Source organism: Terrapene carolina, unplaced genomic scaffold, assembly GCF_002925995.2.
Source record: "Terrapene carolina triunguis isolate 2854851 unplaced genomic scaffold, T_m_triunguis-2.0 Scaffold130, whole genome shotgun sequence".
Taxonomy (NCBI): Eukaryota; Metazoa; Chordata; order Testudines; family Emydidae; genus Terrapene; species Terrapene triunguis.
The window spans coordinates 21608448-21630293 of record NW_020664481.1 but is presented as its reverse complement, the minus strand read 5'-3'; the positions used below and the strand labels follow the sequence as shown (position 1 = coordinate 21630293).

The following is a 21846-nucleotide window of genomic DNA, read 5'->3' as shown; positions in this document are numbered from 1 at the left end:
TTTTGTTTTCCTGGTACCTCCACTCGTGATACCGCTGGGCCCGCACTGCGGTCGTTACCCCAGATCTGGCCAGGATCTCTGCTTTCAGCTGGGGGTAGTCTGCCGCAGCCTCTTCAGGCAGATCATAGTAGGCCTTCTGGGCCTCCCCACACAGGAATGGGGCAAGGATGCCAGACCACTGATCTCGAGGCCAGGCCTCCCGTAGGGCTGTCCTCTCAAAGGCCAGAAGGTATGCCTCTACATCATCCTCCCGCGTCATTTTCTGCAGCCAATGGCTGGCCCGTATGAGCCGCATCCCATCATGGCCGCGATTCAGCTCTGTAAGGGTCTTTACCTGGCTTACCAGTTCTCGCAACATAGCTCGGTCTTGAGCAGCCTGGTCCATCAGCAGGCGATTAGTCTCTTGCTGCAGCCGCACTGCTTCCTGTTGGGCGGCTGCCTGGACACGGGTAGCCTCCTGCTGGGCCGCCGTAGCTTGTATCAGTGCCCGCACTACGTCATTCATTGTGGTGAAAAAATAAATAAACCCTCTCCCCTTTTTTTTTTTAAATCACCCTCCTTCTTCCGCCGCGCTGTGCACCCCAAATCCCACTTCTACAACAAGTTTGAACAAAGTCCTCCTCTATCTTGGTGGGTCCTGCGCTTATTGGCAGATTTGCTCACTTCACAGATTCACCCTGTGGGTCAGGAAACAGTCCAGAGACCTTCCCCTCTGGTAGAAGCTATAGTCCAGGTCAATTCCTCCTGTGTTTGATCAGGAGTTGGGAGGTATGGGAGGGAACCCGGGCCCGCCCTCTACTCCGGGTTCCAGCCCAGGGCCCTGTGGACTGCAGCTGTCTATAGTGCCTCCTGGTACAGTTGCACGACACCTACAACTCCCTGGGCTACTTCCCCATGGCCTCCTCCCAACACTTTCTTTGTCCTCACCACCGGACCTTCCTCCTGATGTCTGATAACGCTTGTACTTCTCAGTCCTCCAGCAGTACGCCTACTCACTCTCAGCTTCTTGCACACCTCTTGCTCCCAGTTCCTCACACACGCTTCCTCTCCTCTGGCTCCCTGGCTCCCCCTGGCTTGACTGGAGTGAGCCCTTTTATAGCATCAGAGGGACCTTAATTAGAGTCAGGTGCTTAACTGCCTCACCTGACTCTTAGCAGGTTAATTGGAGTCAGGTGGTCTATTAGCCTGGAGGAGCCCCTGCTCTGGTCACTCAGGGAACAGAAAACTACTTATCCAGTGACCAGTATATCTCCCTTCTGCTACTCTGCTGTTCCCAACTGGTCTGGGTCTATCACAAAAGCTTTTACAACATTTCTGAAACGGAATTTTTGGAAATTTCAAGTCTGGAGCAGTGCTAGTGGACTGGTTGCTGGTAGTGGTGTCATCCTCACATCATCGAAATCTGCTCTGATTAGGTTAGACCACATGCTGATGGTTGAAGTGCTGTAGGCTGGCCTACACTAGTGCTCATTTTGTTCCTACCGCTGGTAGGAAATTTCTAGTAATAGGCCCAGCCCGGTGCTTAATTTGTAATGGCAGACGTGCCGGGGCTCAAGCAATTTTTTTACTTTCATAGCTGACCCAGCGAGTCCAGAGGGGTGCCGGGGCTACGAACCGCCAAGTCTGGAGGTGCCGGGGTTCAGCCCTGGCACAAATTAAGTACTGATCCTGGCCCCAGAGGAGGGAACATCTAAAGTCATTCTCTGGAGATCCCTGCCTTCATGGTCAAGGCAGAGTTGTTGCTGACAGGATCCAAAGTCATGCTCTGCCCTCATTGGCTGGCAGAAAGGCTGTTATGAGCCAGGGCCTTTGGGAGGCAGTGTCGGGGCAGTGGGGAAAGCAAGAGAAAGGATAAATCTGAAGGGTTGAGCAACATGTAAACGTGATTCATCTAACCACAAGCAAGACCCGCACCTCTGCTGTGCATGAGAACGACCGCTTCCCCTCCTCTTCCCCAGGTCATGTGTTACGATTACGACAGTGACGGGGGACACGACTTCATTGGGGAGTTCGAGACCACTGTAGCCAAGATGTGTGAAGCCCAAGATACCTTGCCGGTAAGTGCGGAAACACCGTCGGGTTTTAGAACAATGGTTTGGGGAGGAGGAACCCAGGGTCCCCTTGGCTAAGGGTTTCAAAAGTGGCTCTTACCATGAGTGACTTCATGCTTTAAAACAATGTTCAAGCACCCCCCTACTCTGAAAATCAGGCCCTTTTAAGGTGTCTGGGCACCCAGAATCACTAGTCATTTCTGAAAAGCTTGGACACTGTTGGCTCCTCTTTGTCTAACATTCTCCTGTCCTCGTTTCTGAACCTGTTGCTGGTGGAAGTGCTCTTTGCGGGGAGGGATAGCTCAGTGGTTTGAGCATTGGCCTGCTAAACCCAGGGTTGTGAGCTCAATCCTTGAGGGGGTCATTTTGGGATCTGGGGCAAAAATCTGTCTGGGGATTGGTCCTGCTTTGAGCAGGGGACTGGACTAGATGACCTCCTGAGGTCCCTTCCAACCCTGATATTCTATGATTTGGCTAACTGGGGTTGCTGCCACATGGGGTTGGGCTTTGTGTCCACCTGGACAGCCCTGGTGATGTGATGATGCTACTCCATGTCACACAGCAGCCGTGTCACAGCATGACACTGCAATGTTTCTCCAGCCCGACTGAGATTTGGGGGTCTTGTTTTAGATATGGAACTGTCCTGGGGAAAAAATTGGGCTGCATAAAATCCAGTAGGTTCAAGGTAATAAAGGCATATAATAGACCCCCATTTCCTTCAGCAGGTTCTGGGTTGTTGTTATTTATTTGTATTGTAATCACACCAAGATTAGGCCTCATTGTGCTGGGCCATGTCCATGCACATTGGGTACGTCCACACTTCCAGCTCCAGGAGACATACCCGCGCTAGCTCTGATTGAGCTAACGCACTAAAAATAGCAGGGTAGCCGTGGCAGTGGGAGCCACCTCGAGTGTGACCCTAATCAAGATCCTAGGTGTGTAGTCAGCCGGCTAGCCGCTCACACCACCGCGGCGACGCTGCTATTGTTCAGAGCTAGCGGGGGTATATCTACCTGAGCTGGCAATTGCACCTCGGGTACCAGTGTCGATATACACACAGTGAGAGGCACTGCCCGCCCCAAAGAACTCACCGTCTAAATAGACCAGCCAGACAGGGTGGGAGAAGATAAGAATTATCCCATATGAGGAACGGAGAAGGACAGTGACCCCACCCAGGAAGTCTGTCAGAGCTTGGAATCAAACTGATTTCCCCTGATTCCCAACCCACTGCATTAGCTACAAAACCCACTTTCCCTTCAGTAACCCTACTACTAAACACCTCCCTGAGTGCCATCCACCTTCCAAGTGCTGTGCAGGCCTTAATTAGCTCCCCTACAAACTCCTCTGTGATGTGGGTGAGCGTCACGATCCCTGTCTTACAAATGGGGAAACTGAGGCACAGAGGTGTGTTGACTTGTGCAGACCCAGTGAAGGCTTCAGAGTTGGCTGCCCAACAGAGAAGCGCAGCTCTCGGGCCGTGATCTCACATGAATTGGGCGGGTGTTGGTGCGGTGAGATTCCTGTGCGTCCTGCGCGTTCCGGTTGGATTGCTCTGCCGGCGTTTCCTCGTTTTGATTCTCTTGGGGCTTTTTTTCCTGTCCTTGCTTTAATATAACTTAAAATGCCACTTGCACTGCCCCTGGGAGACGGAATCAGAGCGGAGACTGTAATTCACGTACATGCTGACACCCAGTGAGTGTTCATCTCCTTTGACAGCTAGGCCTGAACATACAGAATAGCGCGAGCCCAGACCTCCCATTGACCTGCATGCTGCTGCTGTCGAGTTCTCAATGGGCCTGTGCCCATAAATGTCATATTTTTGTCCCTCTTCACAGCAGTAGGGAATATTCTGAGAGGGCTGGAAAGAATCGATGCTTGGACCATTCACTTGCATCTGCATCGAATCCCAGAAGGCACTTTGCTGCATATATAATTGCGTGTTTTAGTGAAGCCGCCCCATTCCATCACTGCAGTGCTCCAGGATAATGAGAAGAGTATTTCCACCTGGTGCTTAAAAGCTTCTCTCAGACAGGCACCCCTACTGTCCTTTGTCTGGGATCGGGCATCTAAGGACAATTTTAGAGGCAGCCATTACAGGAGGGCACTCTCCTAGCTCCAGACAAAGCCCCCGGCAGACTGCCCCTGTGGCTGGAATGGAGGGGTGGTGTTAAAGTGCCCCGGCTTGGGCAGACACACACACATCCTAGCTCTGCTCGAGCGATTGCACTAAAATCAGCAGCGAGGCACAGGCTAACCTCCTGCTTACAACTCCAGCCGCTCCCGCTGAGTGCCTATTCGGGCAGCTAGCCCAAGCCGGCCACCTTTGCCGCTGCGGCCACACTCCTATTTTTAGGCGCTACCTTGAGCAGAGTTAGTCTGTGTACGTCTACCTAAGCTGGGAATTACAGCTCCCCGCTACTGTGTAGACACACCCGAGGTCTGCTCACTGCAGTGCATACGGGATCGGCGTGTTCTAACCACCCCCCGGATGCTAAGATGTCTCCTGCAGCTAAATGTCCAGGCCTCTACCCCATCCTCCGGCCACATTCTCTCTCCAAACCAAGGCAGCTTTTAAGGTTCTTTCTCATTAAAATAACTGGAAACTATTGAGTTACTCATTTCCTGCCCTAGGATTTCTTCCCAGGGAATGTGCTGGAACTTGACCTACATGACAACACAAGATTCCTGACATTCTTGGCCAAATATTCTCTTATTTATAAAAGCTGTGAGAGCCACAGTGCTTCGGGCAGCTGAATTTTAATCCCACTTGCAGATGAGTCGAGGTCTGATTTACTGGCTGTCTGGAATGGTGCCTGTCGATAATGTGGATTCTCTCTGACCTAGTCACACTCCTCCTTTCCTCTGTCTCTTTCCCTTTGCTTAGTCCTTCTCCCTGAAGGTTGGCCTCTCACTCCTGCCCATGCCTACATCTACAGATAGCCCCTGTACCCTACGCAGTTTGACGTGCTCCTGTTAGTTGGCTCTGTGGTGCCGCTTGTGGAGATGACACGATACTGCAGAGAAGAAGGATGTTCTTGTGGTTAAAGTTGGGCCTCAAGAGATCTGGGTTGGATTCCTGGCTCTGCTACAGATTCCCTGTGTGAGCTTGGGCAAGTCATTTAATTTCTCTGTGCCTCCAAACCCCATCTGTACAATGGGAATAATAACACTCCTATCCCGTAGATTGCTAGGCATATAGGTTAGGGACTGTCTTTTACTTACATGCATGTACACCGCCTCGGAGAATAACACCCTGATCTTGGCGAGAGCCTCTAGGCGCTACACAATAACTGTTCAAGAAGACAGTGTAACAGGTAGATACTGACATTCCCAGATCTCCTGCGTTTGTCACACCTTTATTGTACATATGCCTGGGAAGAGGGGAGGTTTATGGAGAAAGGGGGTGGCTGGGGCACGTCTCTGTAACAGCTTATAAATAGAACAAGTGCACACATTGGTTTACCCAGTGACTAATCAACCTCCGCCTTCCTGCAGCTTGGACTCTCGGCTGTTTCCCGCTTTCTGCTCTGTCTAGTACCCAGTGCTCCTAATACAATTACTTGCTGTGAATAACCCAGGCAGCCTCTTTATTGCAGATCCCAGGAGCTGAAGCTGTCAGCAGTGTCTCTTTGCTCCTTTCGGGTGAATATACAACATCCCTCCAATGGCACCTATTTGGCAACATTATCCAGACTCAGTTTCCCACTAGAGCTTGACTCCCCTTAACATGCCTGCGTTTGCTAAAGCTGAGCCAAGGGGCTGGGTTTATACGTTCTCCGTTCAGCTTTGCCCTGTGTTGGAAATGTGTTTATAGAGCTAAGATCTTAAGCATACAAGGGAGTCGCTATGGGCTAGATTTCCAAGGGCTCAGTACCCACAGCTGGTCAACGTCTCTTTCAAAAGATCTCAGTGTTGTGGTCAGAGCCACCTTTTCAGAACCCAACGTTGCTGAGCTTTTTTCAAAATCTGGCTACCGATTTAGGTGCCCAAAGGGGAGCTGAGCCTTCTCTGAAAATCTGGTTCCGGGGAGACCATTAAGGGGAGAGGTATCTACCCCCCCCACACACAAATATTATCGTGTCAAATAAAGAATGGCCTTGCTCAGCAGATAATGAGTTAGTGATTTCGGTGATTCAGTGACTACAATGGATCTGGTATAACTAGATTTCAGTCAGAGGTAAGATAGACCCCCTAATGGGTCCTTGGGTGTGTCACATAGTGGATAGAGACTGGGGGTTTTAGGAGATTTTGGTTCTCCTGCCAGTGGTAAGTCACTTACCTGCTCTGGGCTCCCAGTTCCCCATCGGTACAATGGGGATGATCCATGCATATGCTCGTTCTATTTTGAAATGGACAAACGATGCCAGTTGGATACTACTGCAAAGGCCAACCCAGCAATGGCAGGGGACAGACAAAGGACTGGGTTGAGACTTCAAATAAAGGCACAGTGGCCTAGCACAGAAATCAGTGCTGGGACCATAGTTACTTGTACGTAATGCGGACGCGCTGGCATCCCACCTTATTGGGTGTAGCTCCTCAGGCCTGGGCTCAGTTATTTGCATTCCATGTCGCCTGCTTTACCTGCAGTAAAGCACCAGGTATATTTCAGGGGGTATGTCACTGGTTAGGGGAAGAGGCAAATTCCAACCTGACAATGGACCCCCCAAGCAAGCACCGGGAAGCTGGTTGCCTGCAGCATGAGGCCGTTCAACATATAAAGCACATCGGTGTGCTGTTTACATACAGAACCCTGCAGCTAGGGACAGGAAATAAAAAGCACTAATAAAAACTGGCCGGCAGTGTTGCTAAACATAAACCTGCTGCTCTTCAGTATAACGCTGCCTGCAGTTCTGGTCCCAGTGTCCGGGGAAGGAAGTAGGAGAAACTAAAGGACAGTAAAAATGAGGCAAGGCCGGAGGACAAGACCTTGAAGCTGAGGGAGCTAAATTGATGTAATCTGGGGAAGAGAAGGACATGATTGGCCCTACCAAGAAACAAGCTCTCACTGAAAGGGAATTATCCCGTCTCCAAAGAGAGCTGAGATGAGGAGCCAGCGACCCAATGCTGAGGAAGGAAACGCGTGTCGGTTATTAGAGCTAAGTTCTTACCTGTTAGACCCACTGGGCACTTTAACGGGATCTCTGGGAAGGGGATTGAGGCACCATCTCTGCTGGGACCGAGGCTCGGGTTAGGCTTGGCGGCAGGATTCCCCCCACTCCATGCCCGAACGCAGGCCGTCTTGGTTCGAGCCAAGTGGCCGTGGCCGACCCTGGGTCTGATTCGGTGACCAGGTTCTGTGCTCACTCTAGCCGGGGGTTGGTTCGTGAGCTGGGTCGCCTGGGCCGCTGGAGGAAGGGAGCTGCAGATGAGCAATGGTGGTTAACCGAGATAGCGTGCTGCACGGCACCCAGGAGCTGCGTGTGCCTGCAGGCCACTGAACCGTCGCCCCACGTGCCTGTCTGGAGGGTGGGAAGCCATTCTGGGAATCCCTGGGTGGGTGGCATTATGGCCCTCCTTGGCTCTGCCATCGCATGTGAACTGTTGGTGATGCCACTGAGCCTGCTACATGCTGATACTCAGACTGGACATGACCCCGGCCACTAAAAATTCTCATGATGGGCCTGTACAGCCCTACCTGGGGAAGGACTCTGACTCTGAGGTGACCAGCCCCCTGTGGAGAAAGAAGTGGTTCGGGACTGTTTAGAAAAGCTGGACAAGGACAAGTCCATGGGGCCGGATGCACTGCATCCGAGGGTGCTAAAGGAGTTGGTGGATGCGATTGCAGAGCCATTCGCCATTATCTTTGAAAGCTCATGGCGATCGGGGGAGGTCCCAGATGACTGGAAAAAGGCTAATGTAGTGCCCATCTTTAAAAAAGGGAAGAAGGAGGATCCGGGGAACTACAGGCCAGTCAACCTCACCTTAGTCCCTGGAAAAATCATGGAGCAGGTCCTCAAGGAATCAATTCTGAAGCACTTAGAGGAGAGGAAAGTGATCAGGAACAGTCAGCATGGATTCACCAAGGGCAAGTCATGCCTGACCAACCTGATTGCCTTCTATGACGAGATAACTGGCTCTGTGGATGAGGGGAAAGCAGTGAACATGTTATTCCTTGACTTTAGCAAAGCTTTTGATACGATCTCCCACAGTATTCTTGCCAGCAAGTTAAAGAAGTATGGGCTGGATGAATGGACTATAAGGTGGATAGAAAGCTGGCTAGATCATCGGACTCAATGGGTAGTGATCAATGGTTCCATGTCTAGTTGGCAGCCGGTATCAAGTGGAGTGCCCCAAGGGTCAGTCCTAGGGTCAGTCCTGGGGCCAGTTTTGTTCAATATCTTCATTAACGATCTGGAGGATGGCGTGGATTGCACCCTCAGCAAGTTTGCAGATGACACTAAACTGGGAGGAGTGGTAGGTACGCTGGAGGGTAGGGATAGGATACAGAGGGACCTAGACAAATTAGAGGATTGGGCCAAAAGAAATCTGATGAGGTTCAACAAGGACAAGTTCAGAATCCTGCACTTAGGACAGAAAAATCCCATGCACTGCTACAGACTAGGGACCGAATGGCTAGGCAGCAGTTCTGCAGAAAAGGACCTAGGGGTTACAGTGGACGAGAAACTGGATATGAGTCAGCAGTGTGCCCTTGTTGCCAAGAAGGCTGACGGCATTTTGGGCTGTATAAGTAGGGGCATTGCCAGCAGATCGAGGGACGCGATCATTCCCCTCTATTCAGCATTGGTGAGGCCTCATCTGGAGTAATGTGTCCAGTTTTGGGCCCCACACTACAAGAAGGATGTGAAAAAATTGGAGAGAGTCCAGCGAAGGGCAACAAAAATGATTAGGGGGCTGGAGCACATGACTTATGAGGAGAGGCTGAGGGAACTGGGATTATTTAGTCTGCAGAAGAGAAGAATGAGGGGGGATTTGATAGCTGCTTTCAACTACCTGAAGGGGGGTTCCAAAGAGGATGGAGCTCGGCTGTTCTCAGTGGTGGCAGATGACAGAACAAGGAGCAATGGTCTCAAGTTGCAGTGGGGGAGGTCTAGGTTGGATATTAGGAAACACTATTTCACTAGGAGGGTGGTGAAGCACTGGAATGGGTTACCTAGGGAGGTGGTGGAATCTCCTTCCTTGGAGGTTTTTAAGGTCAGGCTTGACAAAGCCCTGGCTGGGATGATTTAGTTGGGGATTGGTCCTGCTTTGAGCAGGGGGTGGGACTAGATGACCTCCTGAGGTCCCTTCCACCCCTGATATTCTATGATTCTGCCTGGGGTGGAGTTTTATTCTCCTGGCTTGTCCCTTATTTCCACTGTCAAACAGAGATAACTCCTGCAGCACTGATGTTAGCGCAGCCCGCTCAGTCTAGCACACAATACTTGGATATATAGCAAGGGAACCTCAAGTAGGAGTAGGGAGATGGTATTATCTCTATATATGGCATCTGGGAGCCCACTTCTGGAATGCCATGTCCATGTCTGGTGTCCACGCTTCCCAAAAAAGCTGCGGAAATTGGGGGAAAGGGCTCAGGAAAGACCTACAAGAACGTTTCATGGTCTGGAGAACATGCCTCACAATGCGAGATTTACAAAGCTCAATCTATCCAAGAAAAGGTTCACAGATGGCTTGACCGTGGTCTATAAATACCTGCACGGGGAAGAGATTTCTGTTTGTAGGCAGCTATTTAGCAAGGAAAAAAAAAACCATCCTGAGATTCAGGGGTTGGAGGCTGAAGCAACGCAAATTCACAGGAGAAAGAAGGCACACATTTTTAAGTGAGGGTGACCAATCATTAGAACTACTGAAGGGAAAACTGGGGTGGCTTCTCTGCTTCTGAAGGAGGCTCTCCCTATCCAGTTACTGCTGAAAATCGCTGCTGGATTGTTGAAGTCCCAAGGAAGGATGCCCCATTTTCCCACTAGCAATGGCTTTCTCTCACCCTCCCATCCCCTTTAGATAACCCAAGTGAGCGCTATATTGGGGACAGAAATTAGTGGGTGTGAGCACCTCTATAAATCACTCCCAAGGGTTCTCCAGGTAGGTACTCAAAAAGTAGATACCCCATTATCCCCCCACTGTCAAACAGAGAAAACTCATAAGGTTCATTCGTGTCTCTTAAGCGCTCTGAAATCCCTGGGCAGAAGGCGCTGCAGTGGGGTAAAATGTTAGTTATTGTTTTAAAGATGAAAAAGGATGAAAAATGAAGACTAATTTAATATTAACCATTAATTATTGTGAGATGTCTTTGGTTGTTGCAGCAGCATGGCGTGCCCACGGGCTGCAGACTGCCGGGTAGCTATCCCACACTGAATGGGATGGCCAGCCCTTGTCGGAACTTGGCTTTCACACGGTGTGCTGTGTGTCTTGTTTGTTACAGCTAGAGTTAGAATGTATTAACCCCAAAAAACAAAAGAAGAAAAAGAATTACAAGAACTCCGGCGTCATCCTTGTGAAATCCTGCAAAGTAAGTGCAAAGCTTTTTAAAAACCCTGTCTCTCGGAGGGCGGGTGGGGGAGGAGGTGTACATATCGTAGGTGAGTTCAGGAGCAAAATCTCCTGGAAAAACTGGGATGGACCTACCGATGCAAATCACTAGTAAAGCGACGCTCCTCTGCTCTCCCAGCAAGAAGTAAAAAATCATGGTGCCGCCACGTTGGGTCTGGTACGCAGTCGTGATGCTGCAGCAGCGCAGTACGAAGGATTCTGTAGAATTAGGCAGAGCGTGGATTATCAAAGGTTTCTGTGGAGCAGGACAGCATGAATGGACATGTTCGTGCTTCCTGTTCTGGCTCTACCCGTCGCTTTCACCTCTGGTGGCAAGCCACCCCCTGCTCTATGGTAATAACCTACCTGAGACGGAGCAGAGGTCTCTGGTCTGTTTAATTGTTGGAATTCGCACAGAAGCGGATGAGTAACAAGCTGGTAAGAAGGGGGATGTGGAATTGGGAGTTGTGCAAATCCTGGCTTGGCCGTGACTTGTTTTAGGATGCAAGGACGTGCGCAGTATCCCGAGTGGCCATAAATAAAACTTAATCCTCCCCCGATAATTCTTAAGGTTGAGGGGGATAAAGCCATGATTTCACGCCACATTTTGAGCTCGGGAGGTGCCCAGTTCAAGATGGCAGTCATCACGCTGACACGGGGGCACCTCTCGGCAGCACTACGTTCGCTTTTGATGTAGAAATGAAAGGCTGCCTCAGGAAATCGAGACGTTTCTCCACGTTTGCTTCATCCCGCGAGTCGAGTTTGAGAGACTAGGGGGCAAAATGTTGGCTGCTCAACAATTACACAACTTTTTTTTTTCAAGCCTTCCAGGACTTTAGTGATGATGAAATGCGGCTTTGAAAGTCTCTCTTTCCTCTTTCTTTCAGATAACCAGGGATTACTCCTTCCTGGACTACATCCTTGGGGGCTGCCAGTTAATGTTTACTGTAAGTATTTTTTTGCTGCTCTTTGTCCATCAACTGTAATGAACGAAAAATGTAGTTGGTTGGGAGCTCTGGGCTGGGGTCTGTGCATTAACATAAGCACTGGGCAAACGTTTTTAAAGGTTAATGGAAGCTCGCTGGTTTAGCCATGGACATTGGCCTGGCCTGCTTTCCTACAGCAGCCTAGATACCGTGTCCTTTATAGTAGCTCAGAAGCCTTGTCTTCACCCTAAGCTTTGTCTGTATTCGGATTTTAGCCACCAGCAGAGCTACACGGATGTATCTGCACCGACGGAAACCCCCTAGTGGAAACACAACTTACCCTAGTGCAGTGTGATTTTTTTTTTTTTGCCAATGCAACTTTTTCCCATTTCTAACAAGGGTGAGTTGCACCAGCATAAATAGTGACTGGTTTGCCCAGGGGAGACCACATCAGGTGCTGATTTTGGACTCTCAGCCTTTCAGAGCTTCCTCCAGGCTCACTCAGGTGCCACCTATGGCACGAAGAATGGCAGGATTAGCTAAATCGTTTTTGTTGACCGCAGTTGGCACAAATTGTACATAATTATCACGAATGCGCACACCCAATCATAGTAACTATACATGCTTCTTAGGTCAATAGTTACCCAAGCATTTCTGTTGCTGTATCCACGTTCACGTTTTTCTGGGTATGCGACCAAGGAATCCTCTCAGAAAGTCTCCCTGACGGCTAGAATTTCTACAGCTCTGAGTCCTGTTCATTTTCAGGTGTCTCTCTGATACTCTCAGGAGTGTATCTATCGGTCAGAATGTCTCACAGGTATTGTCCATGGTCCAAGAACCCAGCCCCTTCCCAGCACAGCTGGTATGGAGTAGCCTTTTTTCTGCTTCCTCTTCAAGAGCTGCCGCACCTCCTCTCTCCATCTCGTTTGGGGCCTGCATGTTTGGATGAGCTGAGCTATGTTTTGTTTGGCTCAGTTTCTTGGTAGGCTGTTAACTCTCCAGCGTGTGACAATCCTTCATCGATGCCCCGGGCAAATGTACTGTAGTTCAGGTTTGAACAGCTTGGAACCCAGTAAGAAATTAGAATACATATGATCTTTCTTATGTGTCCATTTCCTGGAATTCTCCACTATGATACTTCATGGAGTGTGCGGGGGGGGATGGGGACGGACTTTTTTTTTTTTACCAGAACCATGGAGCAGTTTTCAAGATGAACGAAGATCAAACTTCCCCCAGATCCTTCACTCAAAACTACCAAACCTTTTTTGAGGTTTGAAAAAGATCCATTAACTTCTCCCCATTATTTTTCACGTTGGCCGCTGCCTCTGCTCTTCCTGGTTCCAGCTTGAAGCGAAAGTGCGGATAGCTCAGTGGTTTGAGTATTGGCCTGCAAAACCCAGGGTTGTGAGCTCAATCCTTGAGGGGGCCATTTAGGGATCTGGGGCAAAAATCTGTCTGGGGTTGGCTCTGCTTTGAGTAGGGGGTTGGAGTAGATGACCTCCTGAGGTCCCTTCCAACCCTGATATTCTATGAAAATACTACAAATGACCCTGTTCTTGGAGTCTTGTGTTCCTGAAGATGAGCCAGGAAGCCATGGGAGAGACAACTCCTGCAGACCTGAGAAGTTCAAAGATGGCTCCAAGTTCTTTGGGGCTTTATTCTAACCTAGCTGAATCTCCAGATGGTCTTCTGAGGCTCGCAGTCACTAGTTGGGTCTATAGTCATTTTGCCTTGAAGAGCTGTTCTGATTATTGAGTGGAATTCACTCATTTGGCATGTTGCTGACGTGTGCTTTTCACGTAATGGGAGAATTTTGCATTTCTAGCCCCTCTTGTTTGATCCAGAGTGCATGTGATTTGTCGGGAGCAACTCGAGAGGAAATGACAGCCCTCGAGTTTAACTGCTTAATAAAATGGATGTTTTTTCCCCCCAGCCCTTTAATTTCTGAAAATTCCCTTTTTTTTAGTACAGTATCTAGAGATTTGTGTGTGCATGCAGCATGTCAATTTGTATTTGTTGTCTAAAAAGACATAGGAGGCGAAGGGGGAAGAGGTGGGGGGGTGGGAAGAGGAAGAGTTACCATAGAAACAGAAATGAATGCCAGAGCTTTTTATACACAGCTCAACTGTTGTGTTAAGGTCTTAGAGCAAAAGAGTGAACAAAAGGGAAAATGACTAAGTTTGCTGGTAACACCAAACTCCTGTGTACATCAGCATGAAAAGCTGAAATCCACCCTATAGTTTAACGATCTACCGATAATTGGCCAGCTTTCTTGTTTGGTTTTCGTCAAAGGGAATGTTTCTTTGATTAGCGTTTCAGTCAGGGTGGGTAGTTCTTCATTTATTATCCTGTAGGCACAATACCGACTTGGGTTACCAGCAGCACCTGCTGGGTGTGGACTTGAGGAGCCGCTGCAGAGAGAGGGCACCCAGAATTATGAAAGGCCGCCTGTCGACAAGGGCCTGGTGCCGCCCTGAAGGTCACGTGGTGTCACGGGAGACCATGAAAAACTGAAAGAAGAGGCTGATGCTGAAAGGAAGCAAGAGAAGGGCAGGAAATGGGGTTCTACAAATGGCACTTCCAGGCCCATCCAGTGGCTTTATGCTTCAGGGAATTCACAACTTTAGACAGACACTCATCAGCTTTCACCCACTTGGTTCCCCATTCATCTTCCACTGTTGTGATGCTGCAGGCATTGATGGTGTCTATATATACACAAGAGGAGAGAGAGGACAGGGACTGGGAGCCAGGAGACACAAGTTTCCTTCCCTTGTCCTGGTGTGCGGCCAGGGGAGAATCACTTCACCAAACCGAGACTGTTTCCCCTCCTGCCCTTTGTTTCGATTGTGAGCTCTTCTGGGTGTCTCGCGAGGTGTCTATACAGTGCCTAGCGCAACAAGGGCTGACCGCAGCTGGGGCCTCTGCCTGCTAAGCTGACACAGATACACATATACGTTTCAGGGGGAACAACAGAGCTGTGAATGTGACCCCTTAATGTTAACACTGGGATCATTCTGTCTGCAAGTGCCCTGACAGGCAATGGGAAGGGCTCGGCATTGAAAACCTGCATAGGCTAGTTTCTGTGTCTAAGAAACATCTTTTGCAGGAAATGTGAGGGAAGCCAGTGGAAACCACAGAGCCCTTCCCCCCTCCCCCTCCCCCATTTCCATTTCTTTGTCTAGAGCGTTAATTTGCTTCCGACTTAAGGATCAGCAAACCATTTTGGATAAAATCAGAGCTGACCAGACCCCAGCTGAAAGATGAGGTTAACGCTGCTGTGCTTATCCATGCGTCCTGCCTTTCCTTGTTTGCATCCCGAACCAAAATACTGGAGTAACACGAGGCAGTTCCCACAGGCCCTCAGCTACCTCTGCTGGGCATGACCTAGAAATCTTGTTGGGTAGCATTTCCGTCCTATCAGGGACCTGGAAGTACTGGTGCCAAGTGACCCCTACAAAGAAAGGAGAAGGAGAAATGAACTTCCATGAGCCAAGCTGATCCCTGGTGTAAGCTGGCATCAGTGGAGTTACCCAGGGGTGAATTTGCCTCATTGGCTGGGCCTAACTCAGAGCTGATGTCTCAGGTAATGAGGCACATGCTGGTAAGTGAGCATGATTTTAGTTCAGTCACCAAGGAAGTGGGAGGGGGCGGGGTTTTAGTAGGAATTGCACCTTCCTGGGTTGCTTTTCCTGCTAATGCTCTGCCTTTCCGTCCCCCACTGGCCCCAGCTCACCTCTGTAGTCTCTTTATTAATGCAGAGTGCATGTTAAATGGCATCCTTCTGCTTCGTAATGGGGCTGGATGCGCTCTGCTCAGTCCTGGCTAGAGGGAGAACTATGACAGTACAAGGGGCAGGACAAAGGAGAGTCGGCTGTTAGTGTGTAAGTTACACTCAGGCTCTTACTGATTTGCCAGTTGCTCCATCACGTATGTCCCCTCTGGATCTGGCCCAATGGTTTGAGGTTTGCTCGTCCACCAGTGGGATTTCTCCTCTTTCGCCGAACATGCAGAGTAAAATTCAGCTCTGGGATAACGCCACTGAATTTGCCTCATGGCGTTTCTTCCTGGGCTTAGCACTTTGGAGCGGACAAGGTGGAAGCACTGAGGACCACTTCTGCTATTTCAGTCCTTCTGGTTCTGGCTGCAAATAGGAAGCGCAGAGGCGCATGGGGAAGCTCGGTCCAAACATTTTCAAAAGTGGCCACTGACTTGAGATGCGTTATTTTTGGGCACCTGATTTAATCTGCTTTATCCGGGGCCTGATTTTTAACAGATCTTCTGAGGACCTGAAATGAAAATTATCTTCAGCATGTGACACCGGTGCTCAGCACCTCTGGGAATTAGTCCTCTAATGGGACACCCAAAAATGACGGTTACACCCAAAACGGTGGCCGCTTTTGAAAAATGTGGACCCGATCCTCAGAAGGCGTAAAACCGAGACCGAATAGACTCTGGTTTTAATCAACTAAGCTTTGTAGGAAAGCTAGTGTAAAAGAATTGAACTTCTAGAAACTTTCAAAAATGTTGGCATGGGGTGAGGTTGGTTTACGTTTTGTCCAAACTGCTTTGCTGATCCCAAGTGAAAATGAAGGAAATATGAGTCAACAGTTGTAACGCTGTTGCAAAACAAGCGATCGTTCTGGGATGTATTAGCAGGAGTGTTGTAAGCAAGACACGAGAAGTAATTCTTCCGCTCTACTCCCAGCTGATTAGGCCTCAACTGGAGTATTGTGACTACTATAGTTCTGGGCGCCACATTTCAGGAAGGATGTGGACAAATTGGAGAGAGTCCAGAGAAGAGCAACAAAAATGATTAAAGGTCTAGAAAACATGACCTATGAGGGAAGATTGAAAAAATTGGGTTTGTTTAGTCTGGAAAAGAGAAAACTGAGGGAGGACATGATGATAGTTTTCAAGTACGTAAAAGGTTGTTACAAGGAAGGGGGAGAAAAATTGTTTTTCTTAACCTCTGAGAATAGGACAAGAAGCAATGGGCTTAAATTGCAGCAAGGGCAGTTTAGGTTGGACATTAGGAAAAACTTCCTACCTGTCAGGGTGGTTAAGCACTAGAATAAATTGCCTAGGGAGGTTGTGGAATCTCCATCACTGGAGAATTTTTAAGAGCAGGTTGGACAAACACCTGTCAGGGATGGTCTAGCTAATACTTAGCCCTGCCAGGAGTGCAGGGGACTGGACTAGATGACATCTTGCGGTCCCTTCCAGTCCTGTGATTCTATGATTCATCATGAAAGGGATGGTGGGGAGACAGTGACGTTTTCTGTCTGGTCCATAGACCTGTTAGCTGGATTTATAATGGAGATTTCTACAGGTCTGTGCTTCTGTCTTCGTACTCAGGTCGGAATTGATTTCACAGCATCCAATGGGAATCCGCGGGACCCCTCCTCGTTGCACTATATCAATCCCATGGGAACAAACGAATACTTGTCAGCTATTTGGGCAGTCGGACAGATCATTCAGGACTATGACTCGTAAGTACTGCCTCGTCCATTTGGATCGTAGCTGCTTGGCCCAGAGTGTTCCCGTCCCTCGGTAGGGTACATTCCATCCATTGCTAGTGCACATGGGCAACATGGTCTAGTAGGGTGGGGCACTTGACTCTGCACTTTGCTTGCTGCGAGACTTTGGGCAAGTCACTTCCCCTCTGTGTGCCTCGGTTTCCCCATCTGTAAAATGGGTTTAGATACCCACTTAGGTGACGCTCTGAGAGCTGTGGAGGAAAACTGACCTAAATTCAGGTTGTTGTTTCATCCATGAATTGCCTAATAAATACAGAATAGAATCTCTCTTTTCTTCTTCTTTTGGGGAGAGGGGAATTCAAGCATCAATGGGGTGTCGAAAATAATCCCATCCGCCCTCACACCATCAAAGACCAAGCATTCCCTCTCTCAGGGGTAGGTCTGCACTGCACTCTTAGCCCAGCTCTGTGGGACCAGGACTTGGGGACTCCGTGTTTCCAACCCCATGTTTGAGCATTGTAAACCTGGGCTTATAGTTGCTGGACCTGGGTGTCAGAACGGTGCTAACGTGTCCACACTGCACTGTGCAGGCCACCTGACTCAGGTGTGCCCCTTGAGCCGCATCCACACTGCAAGATGACAGGGCTTGGACCTGAGTCTCAGCAGGACTCAGGCTCTGACCCACCCCCTTAGCAGAATCCTAGCACCCAGCTCCTGAGTGTTTACTGACCCGAGTCAGACTGATTTGTATGTGGACAGAAGTGGGGCTTGGGCTCAAATTTGAGTCAGAGCCTGGGCTTAGCGTCCAGTGTACACATACCCTTAGGGCTTGTCTATGTGATGGGGTAATGCTGGCTATGGGGATATGATTTCTAAATTATACGAATGTGTTGCATATTAATTGGTCCCTGCTGATGCAGTGTTAAAGTGCACTAGGGAACCTTGAGTGAGCACCAGGAGAGTCTACACGAGCCAACATGCAATGCATTAGTGCACTTTAGAAATCACACCCCCGTAGCGTGCACTGCTCCATGTAGACAAGCTCTTACAGTGTGTGTGGGCTGTTGATATGAAAAGCAGATGCCCTCAGCCTAGTATCTTTTACCATAAACAGCTGCGCTAACATGTGCCTGTGTCCCTCGACTAACCTGTTAGGTGCTCCTATAGTGTAGCATAAAATCAATAAATCAAACAACCATAGGAACGTCAGCGTTCTAATACTGGATAATCTATTAGGGCCTGATTCTGGGAGCAGTGTTGCCAGCTCTCCTGATTACAATAGGGAACTTCGCAATGGAATAGCTGGTGCTCTCCTTAAACCCCAAACTCTGGCAGTCCTGCAATGACGTGAGAATCTCAGCCACGACTTAAAAAGAGAAGAAATTTCTGACTCTTGTGATTGCAGAGCAAAGCCTGAAAACGTGACCCCTAGAAGGCTGAAAAACCCAAAGGCTAATAAAGCCCCCACATCTATTGGCCTAAGAATCATGAGATATTAAAAAGATAATCTCGCGATTTGGGGTCTGCTTGGGAATGACTGTGGGAAGGTGCCACAGATTTGCAGCGCCCACTGTATTCAGTGACCGCTTCAGGTGCTGAGTACCTTCCAGACTCGTAAGACCTTTCATGAGTAAAGAAGTGTTATTGTATGTTTGGGGAGGCGGTGCAAATTCAGTAACACTTCCTGTTTTGTTTTGGGTTTTTTTAAGAGACAAAATGTTTCCTGCTCTGGGATTTGGTGCCCAGTTACCGCCAGACTGGAAGGTAAAGTACTCTGCTTGCCATATGCTCTGCATGTTTAAAATGTGTGCATCCACTTGAGCAGGAATAAAGCTGTCTGCGGTTTCCTGAGGGTTCAGAACAGAATGGCTGCCTGTTGCATCTGCAAGAGCTTTTTATGCAGGGGATGGGCTGGGGGGATGGGATAGAAGGGCTCTGGTTTTCAGGCTTTGGAGAAGGAAACACGATTGTATATGTCTGTGGAGTGGGGGGAGGGAGGCTGGCAGCCAATTTCTCCCTCCCTTTCAAGCTGGCATTAAAGCAGCCGCATTGGCACTAATTGGCATAGTCAGCCACTGAGTCACTTTCCTGGCAGGAGGCAGGAATAATTCGGGGAAAGTGGCAGGGCCCACTTGGTAAGTGTGTCAGACAGACACAGAGGAGAAAATAAAAGGGGCTGGAAATGGAATGTCCGTTGTGTAACATTTTACACGTAGAGTGTGGAAATGGACCCAGCAAGATAGTCATAGGTTTAAAATCTTTACACCTTAAGGATTGTCTCTTGTACAGTCTGCGTTCTCAGGTGTGCTGAAAGCCAGTCACTTCCAGTGCTGGCTGTCTGCGAATCTCCTGAAAGCCGTGTTGATCTTTGTTGGGAATAGGCACTCAAATGGTTAAAGCAGACATGGTTCTACAAATGCCTGTGCCAAAAAAAAAAATCTCCCCTCGCATATGGTGCGGTACTCGGAGCATCGTTACACACCCAGCCCAGTCAGCGTTTCCACAGTAAACACGCATTTCTGTTTGTTTGCTGTCACGTCCTGCAGAGACTTTGGACCAGCTGGCAGAATTAAGATCCCTAAGAATTCACACCCGTGGCTCACGGAAGAGCCAGTGCATGCTATAGGAGAAGGCATTTTAGCGTATATGTGATCCTCCTGCTGAGTTTCTGGCTCTGTCTAAATACTGGGCCATGTTTATCTGTGGTGGAACTCCTCCGGTGTCTATGAATGGATTTAGCCCGTGAAATCTTGTCGGGTTAAGACCTGTAGTAAATTAACACACAGCAAATCTCCCTGTGTTTTTGAACAGTACAGGCTGAACACTGAACCTGTCTGCGTCTCCCCATCACAGTTAGTTGTGTTCATTACATTGTCCTGTTCTTGTGTACATGCAATATTGGCCTCCGTACAGTGACAAAAATCTGACTGGTACCCAGATTGGTTCTGGCGGGGTTCTAGACCAAAGTGGACTACCGCATCTCTGCTTTTGGTTGAGGGAGGGCACGGGACCTGGTCTTGTCCAATGGGAGAGGCGATTTATTGGTAACCTGTTGCGACCCTGTTTGCCTTTCTGAGGCCTTTACAGCGGGAGATTTCAGTACACATCTCTCCCCCCTTTTGCGGTGAAATTGTTATTTCTCCAGCCCCATAAATATGCATGGTGCTTCAGACAGGACAATGTGGACCCTGCCATAAAGAAAGTAGTCTACCGCCCCGATCCCATGAGTCACTGGGTGCCTCTGGTGACATCAGTAGGAGTTGAGAATGTTCAGCACCACCGATTGGGTCCGTAGGTGACGTGAGGTCAGGCTGTTTAAAAGTGGTTACGCTGGAAGTTCATTATCATGAACAGGCTGCGACCCAAAGCTGGCCTTCTGATGGGGAATTCTGATGGCAGCATTGTTGCCACACGTGGCTTCAGAGGCATGTTTATGTGGGGCGTTACAGTGGTCAAACAAACTTCAGCTTGTGTCTCATGTCTATAGCGGTGCTCTCTGTGTCCGGAGTGGGTGGATTGCTACTGCCTGCTAACTAACCCCCCTCGCTCTGAAATGTTCTGCTTCTGAATGGCGAAAACATCCTAGCAGTGCCCGTCGTGGCATATCTAGTGAGCAGGATGTTCCACCAGCCCCGGCACAATTTGTACTGCAAGCGAGACTCTCCCACTTCCAGACACGGTGCAAGCTTTGGGGCCTCGTAATCTTTCCATTGACTTCAATGGGCCTTGGATCGACTCCTGCACTGAGGCAGCAAAACATCTGAGTAGTAGGAAAACTCTCGACAGTGGGGTTTGTGAGCTGTAGAAGAGAAGATCTGGCAGCTCCATACTGGAGCACTTCAAACTGCGCGGGCTGAATCTTTGGAGAATACACTGTCGGCACGGGCTAGATGGCCTAACAGGTCTTTTCCCATCGCTGATTTTCTGCCCTGTTGAGCTGTGCACTTCATAACCAAAGGCGAGGATGCTAAATGTTGAGCAAGGCCTATGTAACCTGGTTTTTATGGTTTTCAAACAGTCTTTAAAATGCACCAATCTGGGACATAAATTAACCTCCCATCCAGTCTCTGGGGCTGGCCGGACATCCCTTCCCGCGGGAAAAGTGTTGTTAGCCCGGAGGCCAGAGAGGCTGACTCAGGGCACTCGGCCTTTCTCTCTCCTCCCTCTCTGCCCGGCTCCAGCAGCCGAGAGTCTGGGAGCTCACAAAGCTTTTGTCAGATTCATGGCAGAGACTGAGATCAGCGCCGTCATTTCGCTTCTCCGTGTGGAAAATCACAATTGTCCTGTGGAAAAGTTTGGCTTTTCAGAAAGGGCATTTACTGAAAATCATCCAGGCAAAATCATTGCAGTCAGCTCTACCCGTCTCCTTTCCATTGACACGCATGAAATGCCCTGGGCTACGTCCCACAGGCCTTATAAAGGGAGGTGGTTTTAGATGTTTGTTTTCTCCTGCTCGCCTTGTATTGCAATATCAGGAGCAGCGGAAACTCCCTAAAAATGGAGAGGCCACGGGAGCCCGAACCGTGGCCCCACCCCCCAAGCCCTCACCCTGCCTCTTACCCCAAGGCCCCGCTCCTGCGCCACCTCTTCCTCCCAAGACCTTGCCCCCCTGCTCGCTACTCTCCACCCCTCCCCCCATCACTCGCCCTTACAGCCGGTAAAAAGCCCTCCCACTTTTAAAAGTGATGGGGTCATGGCCCCCTAACCCCCCCAGTCTGGCACCCCTAATTGCAACTCACCTTAGCTTTAAAGACAGGCCTTTACCTGAGCTGATACCGCTGAGTGATTTTTTTCCTCTCTCTCTGTTTGAAAACTACCAGCTGGAGAGCGTCTGGATTTCTAGCCTCAGTATTGATTTGATGGCGCTTTACAGATGAATAAAAAAGAAAGCCCTGCCCTGAAAAA

The 21846-nt window shown here is 49.3% G+C and overlaps 1 protein-coding gene across 2 annotated transcripts in view; it reads left to right on the top strand.

Moving 5' to 3' along the window:
• Positions 1 to 21846, top strand: part of CPNE2 (copine 2) — a 183781-nt gene that overhangs the window by 114116 nt on the left and 47819 nt on the right. For both annotated transcript variants that reach the window (XM_024213992.3, XM_024213991.3), the window contains exons 8-12: positions 1959 to 2057; positions 10432 to 10518; positions 11426 to 11485; positions 16820 to 16953; positions 18651 to 18705. In XM_024213992.3, the coding sequence (XP_024069760.1) occupies positions 1959 to 2057; positions 10432 to 10518; positions 11426 to 11485; positions 16820 to 16953; positions 18651 to 18705 (435 nt within the window). The remainder of the gene's footprint in view (positions 1 to 1958; positions 2058 to 10431; positions 10519 to 11425; positions 11486 to 16819; positions 16954 to 18650; positions 18706 to 21846) is intronic.